Raw genomic sequence first — 11,384 nt, 5'->3', positions numbered from 1 at the left:
CACTGTATGGGGGGACCAGTGAAGTAGCCATAAAAAGTTTGGTCCAGACAACCCCTTAAAAGAGGTTGTTCATAGACTGAGTGATCACTGTGGTGGCCACCAGGGAGGTGTAAAAATAAAAACATTTTTTTAAAAAAAAAAAAAAAAAAGCATACTTACTCATGTATCCCCAGAACCTCGTTGTCCCCCATCTGTGTTTGTTTGGTCTCATGGCAGCACCTCATTTCTGGAAATCATGAACCTATTTGGTCTGAGTGGTCACATAAGGTTTGAGACTGAATGGACACTGGCAGCGGACAGTGGAACATCGGGCACAGGTGAATGTGCTTTTTTATTTATTTATTCTTTATTTTACACCTCCCGCCCGGCACGTGGGTTGCTCCAATTCCTGGAAAACCACTTTAAAGGATTTATATATCTTTCTACTATTGATGGTCTGTCCTTAGGATAGGCCATCAGTATTACATTTGCAGCGATACAACAACCAGGACCTCTGCAGATCAGTTTCTAGGACAATCCGGCTACAGGTAATGGTAACATTTCTAGGAGCCGCTGCTCACTTGCCATACAAGGTGTAGCAGTATGTTTACGTAGTGCGTTGGTACACATGGTATAGCGGGTGAGCAGCATGGCTTCCGACATGTTATTAACTTTAGCTGCCCTGTCTCGGTACCGCTGGTCTACAGGGGTCCTGATGGTGGGCCCCTAGATATAATTCCACTGGTGGGCCCTACACATCCCATTTTGCGCAAATAGGTAATAACCTCACTCATAGCATGCTAAGGTACACAAGTGCATCTATTTCTATGCATAGTGCTCCTACTGATTAAATTGAGAGGTTTTGAATAATAATATTAATAACAATAACAACAACTTTATATAGTACCAATACATTCTGCAGCACTTTTCAAATAAGAGGGTACATGAACAGACAGTATTTGACATTACAATGTAACAAAATAATGAACATATCAAACAATAGGAGTGAGGACCCTGCTCAAAAGAGCTTACAATCTATGAGGAAATATAGGGAGTAGAGATGAGCGAGTAGTATTCGATCGAGTAGGTGTTCGAACGAATACTACGGTATTCGAAATACTCGTACTCGATCGAACACTACTAGCTGTTCGAAGTTTAAGGTTCGATGCAGAACCAGCGTTGATTGGCAGAATGCTATACATTCTGCCAATCAACGCTGGTTCTTCTCTTACCTTTAGAAGTCTTCTCCGTGCAGCGTCCCCGCGGCGTCTTCCGGCTGGAATTCACTTTGCCTAGGCATCCGGCCTAGGCAGAGCCGACTGCGCATGCACGGGCATGCCCTCACATGCGCAGTCCGCTCTGCTCAGGCGTCGGGCCTGGCGGGGGCGCTGCGCCGGGTAAAGACTTCAAGGAGAATCCAGCCTGACCGTCACTCGTGGACTTGGTAAGTATAATTTTATCGAATTTTGCGTACCCCTGAAACGAGCATTTCCCCCCATAGACTATAATGGGGTTCGAAATCCGTTCGAACAGTCGAACAGTGTGCAGCTGTTCGAATCGGATTTCGAACTAGGGACATTTTAGTGTTCTCTCATCTCTAATAGGGAGAAAAGAGATAAGAGGGTTTGTTTGATACAATGACCCAGCCACTTTTTATTTTAGTGTATTTTTTTATCATTTGCATAACATTACCATGTCTATGTCTGTGATTTACATAATTCTAAGATGTTTCCTTCTTGGTGTTGTAATGTGGAGGAGTGTATATACAAATGTTTTGTGTCTTCAGCTTTATGTAGAACTATGTATGTGTCCCCATGATTACAGATTACAAATTTTTAATAAATGTAATGTATTTCCTAATAAAAGGACCTGGGACGTCACAGGTGACGTATGAGAGTGACATCCCGGCTCCTTTCCTTAGGCCACTGATTGGCCATAGCTGTTACATGCGGCGGGGACTTCCATTGGAACAAGCTCTGGGGTGTAGCTGAACCGGACACGCTAGGGACAGGTGAGTATTTAACCAGCGCTCCGGTGCTTACAGCCACAACAGATTCTGCCCCAGATATACCATTAGTGGGCTGCTTGGAGGCTGTGATACTGCAGATGGCCAACTGAAATCTCGGGAAGTCTGCAGCTGGTGCGCTGGCCTTTAGCTAAAATAATTTACTATGTCTAGAAATGACAGAATTGCAGCCTTGTCCGTCATGAGTGGCCTTCAGATCCTCAAGACATATTCTCCCTGCAAATCCTTCACCACAATTGGAGGCCCTGTCCAGCTATACACCCTCCTACTGACAGGAACATCAATTTCCAGAAAAAAGTTATTGAGGAGAAATATATTGCAAAATATTAATAACAATTGACTAAAAAATTTTTTTTGCAGAAAACACATCTTTTTAATTTTATATGGAAAAATAGATATAAAAAGATATATAAAGATTGAAGAATTTAAAATTTTTATTTTAATGGAAAACACTTTTAAAATAACATCTATCTACATCATTTTTGACCTAAGCAAGGGAACATTAAAAGATCAACAATTAACGTTTGAACAACTTTGTCCTAGGGCTCCAGTCCCCAAAGGCTTAATATCAGATTTATGCAAGTTGCTTTTTCTATACTCTTTAGAAAATAACTCTGTTAGTCTCCATGAACATGCTGGTGGCTAACCTGCTGCGATCTATAGTAGCAGCATATTAATCCAGGCTTGCAGATAGATATTTTAGGATCACCTGAATCAGTGTCTTCCTTTTGTAAATAGTTACTTCCATTGCTGAGATATCAGAGATATCACTGTATTAGTCAATATGAGAATAAGCTCTTTGGAGCAATGAGAGCATTGCCATTGCTCCAAGGAGGTTAGCAGAAATGCTCTGATTGCTACAAAGAGCTAATTTGCATATTGACAAAAACTGCAAAATATCAATGGAGTAATGGAGACATTGTGTGGCTGAGTTAAACCTAAGCTAACTATATGAGTGACATGTTGTATTCTAGAGCCAGACTACCTTTAAACAAATCTTATTCACAATTGGAAGACCTGCAGTACAAAGTGACTTGCATTGCAAATGTCATACCTGCAAAATGTTAATTATTGCTTTAGTTTTTATCTAGAAATGTGCCTTGCAGAAGTTTAAAGTTGTGAGGGTCAGAGAAACTTGCAAGTGAGCTGCAACAACAGCCACTCTATTTTGTTGCTTTTTGGCCCCATGTCCAGTAGAAGAACAAAAACACCTATTAAAGGCTAAGGCCCCACATTGCGGAAACGCAGCTTTTTTGGTTGCAGATTTTGCTGCGTTTTTTTGAGCCAAAGCCAGGAATGGCTACGAAAGGAATGGGAAATATATAGGAAATTCTTGTACTTCTCCCTTTTGTTCAATCCACTCTTGGCTTTGGATCAAAAAACCAAAATAAAATCTGCTACAAAAAAAGCTGTGTTTCCGCAACGTGGGGCTTCAACCTAAAGGCAGAAAAAAATGGACAACCCTTTTAAAGTTTAAATATACTGGGCGCAGTGAAAAAAATTATGCATACTCACCTGTCCCTCTTGCTCAAGTGTCCTCCAGCACCTCCTGGTTCATCTGCCCCTGCAGTGTCTTCCAGCATTGTGCAGGGGGAGATGTGAGCGCTGATGCCAGTGGTTTCAGCACAATGCCGAAAGAGACCTAGGAGAGCAAATGAACTGAGAGGTGCGGGATGACACACGATAAACGGGGATAAGTGAATACTGTATGTATTTTTTTTTCACTGTCCCCAGCAGATTTAAACTTTAAAAGTTTTGCCTGGACAAACCCTTTAAGGACATATATAAGACATAATTTGAATCTCCTAAACCCCAATGCAAAACCAGTGATGGGGTTCTTACCTGCCTTGTCCCACTCAGAGTTCAGGACTGCTGCCTCTGCACCCTCTGTGGCTATGCCTTTGCATTCAATGGTATGAATATTAGGCGTTGGAGCCTGACTCACCATTATACTTCATATATTCGTTTTCTATATTCCAGAACTTCTTCCCCTCTTCCTCTTCCACATACCAGCCCTTATGCCTTTTCATTGAATACTTTGTGAGTTGATCTATGCTACTGTACCTGAATTTATAACCTGTTCAAATTACTATTCTTGCTTTTACAATGTTCCCCTTTCATTTTACTACAATAAAAAGACAGAAGAAAAGAAACGACAACAAAAGGCGAGAGAAATAATACTACATAACGTACTCAACTCCAGTCTGAAACTGCTTTGTAAAGGAAATATTGGGTCTAAAAACATAATAAAAAAAATATAGCATTGTTTATAATTGTAAACATTTCCTAATATTTCACACAGCTTTATTGTGTTAAGCAATATGTGATCATCTTTACAGTAGTTAAAAGAACCAGCTTGGTTGTAGTGCAGTTTTACTCTGAGATAATGCTTTGTGTCGTAACCTCAGCTCCATGCACTCCAATGTAGGAGGATAACTTGACAGCTCAAATTTGTTGGCGAACACACTTGTGGAATTGCATAGCCATGGTATATCTCCTGGTCCATACACACACACTTGTCTGACATAGTGGCCTGTAACAGATAAAGCAAAGCATAATTTCAGAGATTACAGAACCATCAATGTTTTGTTGCACCCCCATGATTATTAGAAAGGGCCCTTGTGCACACCAGAGCTCAGAGGCATTCATGCATATGGGAAAGGCCTTGTTCAGGTGTAAATGTATATATAATCCAATGTAACTCCCGAACAAGCTGTGATTCTTTTCATCTGAACATACTGCACCATAGGCTTCCATACTGTTGCAAGTTTAGATCACTAGAACTCATGGCGTCTGCGTATAACATTTGGAAAACTGGAGTCCCCACTCAAGATAGTCCTTGTACTGTTATCTGCATGTGTTTGTGTTGTATGCGGTATGCTTTTGTCTGTTGCGTATACTGTACAGTTTGTAAGTACTGATGACCCATATGTCTTCATTATAATACTTTGGAATTGTATTATGTCACTGTCACTTTAATTGTTACCACTGAGTCATCACCAATGAGTTTCTCATTCTAGCAAGTTCTGATGAAGAGGCAGCGCATTGATCCCTTCACATGTGGAACTCTGTAGCCTAAGGCTAGGTTCAGACGGGGGTTTTTGGTCGGGAATCTGAGGCGGAGTCCGCACTCCGCTCCGGAGTAGGCCCAATGAATGGGCCTAGTCCGGAGGAGGGAGTGTCTTCAGGCCAAATCGTGAGGCGAAACGGCCTGATGAATGAGCATCTCGCTTCTTTTTCTGGGAGCCAGAACAAACCGGCTCCCGGAAAAAAGACAGGATTTTGAGGCGGATATGGTGACCAAAATACTCCATGTGAATTTACTCCAAGGCAGAGTTCAAATGGGGTATTTTGGTCAGGATTTTGAGGCCGAATCAATGGGAGCCAGTCAGTTCTTTTTTTCCAGAATCTGTTTGTTCCTGCTCCTGGAGAAAAGAAGCGACATGCTCATTCTTCAGGCAGAGTCGCCTCGCAGGCCAAAATACCCCGTCTGAACCTAGCCTAAACCCATCCGGAAATCTAGTGAAACAAACTGAATTGACAGTCATGAGCAGCAGGGTCCATGTGTGCTTGGCATACAACCTTTGTGTGAACAATAACACTGCAGTGTGTTTGCAGACCATGTGACTCTAAGGTTATCGGAGGAGGCCATTGCCTGTATTTGAACAAGCTGCTATAAAACTACTGCCAAATTGCTGTGAAGTTTACCTGTACCTGAAACTACCTCAAGTAAAGTGCCCAGTGATAGTCTCCTACAAGTGTCTGTGTACTTATTCTAGGCTCATTCCAAGCACAGAGTGAGTGCAGGGCAGTATATGTCCTGATCCTTGGATAGGTGACATAACCAGTGGCTAAAACAACGCGCCATTCTGAGTAAGCCCTTAAGAAGATAACCTGTAATATAAGCTTTAAACAAATACAGGGGAAGTGTGAATAGAGCTGTGGCACACATGCATGCTTACCACTCGATTCACTTTTAGGGCTCGTTCACACAGGGCATGAGGATTCTGACGTGGATTCAGCACCAAAGTCTGCAATATTGTCAGTTTGACAATTTATTGTGCATTGTGTTTTAAGATACATCTTAACACAGTGGTATATTCATGTGCCTGTTTTTATCAGTAGTAGAGATGATACAACGTGAATCCTAAACATTTGACTTTTACCACCCATGAAGCACTATTATACTCTGGAGTTATCTCAAACTCCGAAGTATAATAAGAGTAGGCCTGGGGAGATGAGTAAAATTAACTGTTATATTCTCCTGGCCTCACCTCTCCTGGACATCTGTCGGTCCTCTGGTCTACAGCCCTCTATCTGGTACATGACATAAACCAGAAACTGGATGAGACTTGAAGATGACGCCAGTGGACCACTAGATGCCAAGGGATGCCTAGGAGCAGTGAGTCAAGGTGAGTATTACTATTTGTTAGTTTTACTTACCTTTCCTTGGCCTTCATTTTATTCTAATTTGGTTTTGACGAGACCACAGAGTATAATAATTGCTATTCAGCCTGAAATGAACCAGAGAGCCGAACCTCATGAATATTCGTCCAAACGAATCTTGTGAGGTTCAATCATCTCTAATTGATATTTAAATGAAAAAAGCTATGGACACGTTTATGCATGTAAAACATCAATACACAATGTCTTACTAAGTTCCTGGATTTAAAAAAAATATTGCACTCGTATTTTTTTTTGCATTGTGAATTGCAAATTATATTGCTATTCATTTTCAGTGGAGTGCCATTTATTAGGCACAAACATCATGCTAACCATCAATTCAGGGTGATAAGCAGTGGCAGAACAATCGCGTCACAGAGAGATAGTGGGCCTGTAGGGGTTATAATCTCCATGGCCAGCCTGGTTCCCCGACCGCTATACATATTGATAATGTTGCCAGGCCCCTTTCCAATAGATGCCAGCCCAGGGGAGATGACTAAAAATAAGAAGCACCTATACTCCCCTTTCCTAGGCTTCTGACAATTCCCGACATTCTTTCTGAGTCCTTACAGCTTGCGACTGAGGTCACATGTCAGTATAATGATGTCAACATCCTCCGTGATCGCTGAGGCCCAATCACAGACCTCAGCAGTGATGTCAGTCACAAGCTGGTAGAGGATCGAAGAAATGCACAAGAAAGCCAAATGGAGCAAGGATGCCCAGGAGAGGCGAGATAAGGTGAGCATAAATGTTTGTTATTTTAGATCACTTCCCATGGACCTCTACTGATTATAGAAGTCTACTTATTATACTCTGGGATTTGAAGAGAACCGAGAGTATAATAATAGCAACAAAGCAGAGGACTGAACATCACCACAAATTTGTGGGTACTTAACCTGCATCCCTTTAAAGTATCTGACACCAACATTCGACGAATTTCGTGGGATTCACCTTAAGCGACTCTCAGGGGCCTCTTAGGAGCACAATAAACTGTGTTGGGTCACTGTGGAGCATATTATACTGTGTGTGTGTGGGGGGGGCAATGTGGAGCGTATTGTACTGTGTGTGTGTGGGGCACTGTGGAGCATATTATAATGTGTGGGGGCCCTTCGCTATTCGCATCACACCATCTGTTTTATATCAGCCATGTGCTATTACTGTATAACAGGCTGTAATAACATTACATGGCGATTATAAAACAAATACCATCCAACGTAAATAGTGAAGGAGTCACGGCACTTGCAAAAGCACAATATCTTTAAAGAATTGATCAGCAGGGGCTCCAGGTGTTGAATCCCCACTGATCTCATACATCTCTAAGGTTGTTAAGGCCCTGCAAATCAGCTGTGTCCCACAGTATGAAGATTCAGTATTGTTCATATGCTGGGCACTGTGCTGTTCACTCACTCACTGTAGTCTTGATAAACAAATTTGTGGGTACTTAAGCTGTATCCCTTTAAAGTTTCTGACATACCACTTCAGCACCTGTAACAATCGCTATCAAGAATATGCTGTAGGAAGGGTGTGGGGGCCCCAGACATAAGAATTTAACAGGGCCAACAAGACTTTGGTTACTTTAGCCACTGGGGATAAGTGAATGATAGTGAAGTTTGGTATACAGGTGCTTTGTATAAAGGGGTGCTACAGGTCTTTAGTATCTGTATAAGGAGACTGTCACAATATGTAATAAACATAATTAGGCCTCATTCACATGTCCACATCTGCAAAGGTCCATGATTTTCACAGACACCACCCCACCCTGCTCATTTACAGATGTGTGCTTTCCAAAATTTTACATGTATTTTACATCTGGGAAAAGCAGGTAATTTTTTTTTATGTTTCATTTTCATTATTTTGTATGTCTCTGGGTCCATTAATAATGGATGTCATGGACCCTTAGACTTTCATTGACAAAAAGGATGTAGATACACAAAAAATCCACTGATGTCTGAATAAACCATCTGAAATCACTTATTTTAAAATACAATGAATATACTGTCTTTGTATGTAATACAATTGTTGAAGTGTAATCAGGGCCGGCGTCAGCGCACGGCATAGTCGGGCAAGTGCTGGGGCCCACAGAGCCTCTGGGGGGCCCCCGGCACTTGCCTGTCACAATTTCAGCTCATCGGCGTCCGTCCGCCGATGAGCTGGAATACATACGCGATGCAGGAGCTGTGAGATCAGCTCCTGCTTTAAAGCTCCGGCCCGGCTTGCATGTGTAGGCGCGATGACGTCATCACATCACGCCTACACACGCAAGCCGGGCCGTAGCTAAGCAGGAGCTGATCTCACAGCTCCTGCATCGCGTATGTGACTGGAAAGAGGAGCGTCGGGGGAACGATGGAAGGTGAGTGATAGAAGGTGAGTGTAAGTGTTTGTTTTGTATTACATATTAAGGTGAAACATAATGAAGGGGGCCCATGAAACTGGGAGGCAAATGAAGGGGAGGGGGGGGGAACGGCATAACACTGGGGAAGATGAAGGGGGTGGGGAGAGAACGGCATGAAACTGGGGACAAAGATGGAGGGGGCCCAAAGAAACTGGGGGGCAAATGAAGGGGAGGGGGGAACAGCATGACACTGGGGAAGATGGAGGGGGGGAGAACAGCATGACACTGGGGCAGATGGAGGGGGTGGGGAGAGAACGGCATGAAACTGGGGACAGAGATGGAGGGGGCCCAATGAAACTGAATGGGCAAATGAAGGGGAGGGGGGGGAACGGCATGACACTGGGGCAGAGACGGGGGACATGAAACTGTGGACAGATGAAGGGGGAGAACGTGATAAAACTGGGGACAGAGATGGAGGGGGGACATGAAACTGGGGGCAGAGGAAGGGTGTATATGAAACTGGGGGAGAGATGGAGGGGGGGCATATAATTTACAGGTGACTGTAGGAGGATTATACTGTGTGGGAGCACATAATAAATGAATGAGAATGGGTGGAATAAACATAAAAGTGGGTGGAGCTAAATTTGCAGCGGCCGCACATTTTGCCCCTCTTTCTACTCTTTAAAAGATTGGGAGGTATGGCGTTGGTGATGCCACACTTCTGCATGACGTCACTCGCTTCATCTGCAACGCACAGTGTCTCGAATCCCCAACCTCCTTTACAAGGGGGCCCACTGAGGCTCTGTCGCCCAAGGGCCCATAAAAACCTGGAGCCGGCCCTGAGTGTAATGCTCTGGTTCTATCTTGTTTTATCCTCCTATAGTGGAGGAAATCCCATTTTAGACATATTAGTTTTATACATATGATTTCACATGTTCTGGGGCTTTCTCAGCACATATGACAAATATAATGTAAAGAATATGTAGACAGACCCTAACTTCTCTTTGGGAAATGTAATATTGCATTTAAAGGACCTCTATCATTGGGAAAAGTCATTTTTAGATAAGCACATCCTTGCATAGCTTTTAGAAAGGCTATTTCACACCTACTTTTTGTATGTAAATCGCCTCAGTAGTGTTTGAATAAGTCAATTTTTATTGATATGCTAATGAGCTTTGACCGTGCAGCGGAAGTGTCTCTGTGCACTGTCTGTGTATGTACAGCAGAGATGAGTCATCAGCACAGCAATCTATGCTATACATACACATAGAGCAGACAGTGCACACAGACACTTCTGGTGCACAGTTGAAGCTCATTAGTGTATGTATAAAAACGGACTTACGCTGGGTTCACACCAGTGTTCGGGTGTGCCGGCAGGTTTCAGTCTCCTGCCCTGTTATGTGCAGGAAACGGAAACCTGCATAACGGAGTCCCGGGCGCAGATGTGAACGAGCCCTTATTCAAACACTACTGAGGCAAATTACATACAAAAGGTAGGTGTGGAATAGCCTTTCTAAAGGCTATGCAAGGATGCACTTATCTAAAAATGACTTTTCCCAATGATAAAGCCCCTTTAATAACACAATCTAATAAGCAGACTTGAGGTAGCGTTCCTCTGCTGTTTGTCAGTTCTATATGAATGTTGTCGGAGAACTTGGTGGGAGGCGTGTATAATGTAATAGAAGACAGTTGTCTGTCAGCGTTGTCAGATCGGGTGACCGCTATACACATCAATAGTTGAAATTTTAAATAAGCATCTTAAAAAGAAGCGATCTCGCCGCCACGTGGATCTGCTATATCTTGTTCGGCCTTGTGTATCAAGTGTCCTGTTATCTTTGACTTTCAAACTACAGTAAAAACAATGAAAGCTCTGTTACCATGACAACCATCGTGACTTCTGTCATCACTCCACTTTATCGCTCTGAGATTACCTTCCCATTTAGCATCTGGCATGGATCCTGGAAAATCTGTTGGAAAAGGAAAAAACATTGTCTCAGGAAGAGTCCATCAGCAGTACATATAAATGAGATGCATTAAAAGGATTTCTCTTTTCCCTACCTCAAAATATTGATATGATAGAATGTAAAATGTTGTTATAGATAGTTATTAATGAAATCTAAAAATATACATAACTATTTATAACTAGTTGTAAATTAATGTACAGCTAATATTAGACCTAGAAAGTGTTAATGGGGTACAGCCATATATATATATATATATATATATATATATTTACAGGGCCGACTCCAGGTTTTCATGGGCCCTTGGGCGACAGAGCCTCAGTGGGCCCCCTTGTGGAGGAGGCGGGAGTTGGGACACTGCGCGCTGCTGCAGGTGGACAAAGCGAGTGACGTCAAACAGGAGCGTGGCGTCACCTATGCCATACCTCCCAAATTTTGAAGAGTAAAAAGAGGGACAAATGTGCGGCAAATTTAGCTCTGCCCACTTTTATGTTGACTCCGCCCATTCTCATTCATTTTTCATGTGCTCCCACACAGTATAATCCTCCTACAGTCACCCGTAAATTATATGCCCCGCTCCATCTCTCCCCCAGTTTCATATACATCCTTCCTCTGCCCCCAGTTTCATGTCTCCCCCCTCCAT

At 42.8% G+C, this 11,384-nt stretch overlaps 1 protein-coding gene across 1 annotated transcript in view; it reads right to left on the bottom strand.

Moving 5' to 3' along the window:
* Positions 1 to 3,997: 3,997 nt before the first annotated feature.
* GCNT2 (glucosaminyl (N-acetyl) transferase 2 (I blood group)) overlaps positions 3,998 to 11,384 on the bottom strand; it is a 28,662-nt gene continuing 21,275 nt past the window's right edge. Inside the window, exons 2-3 of the mRNA XM_075270844.1 lie at positions 10,658 to 10,747; positions 3,998 to 4,538 (exon numbers count right to left, since the gene is read on the bottom strand). Of these exons, the coding sequence (XP_075126945.1) occupies positions 4,348 to 4,538; positions 10,658 to 10,747 (281 nt within the window). The 3' untranslated portion in view covers positions 3,998 to 4,347. The remainder of the gene's footprint in view (positions 4,539 to 10,657; positions 10,748 to 11,384) is intronic.

This window comes from Leptodactylus fuscus, chromosome 4 (genome assembly GCF_031893055.1).
Source record: "Leptodactylus fuscus isolate aLepFus1 chromosome 4, aLepFus1.hap2, whole genome shotgun sequence".
In the NCBI taxonomy this organism is placed as follows: Eukaryota; Metazoa; Chordata; class Amphibia; order Anura; family Leptodactylidae; genus Leptodactylus; species Leptodactylus fuscus.
This window is presented reverse-complemented; position numbering and strand designations above follow the sequence as displayed.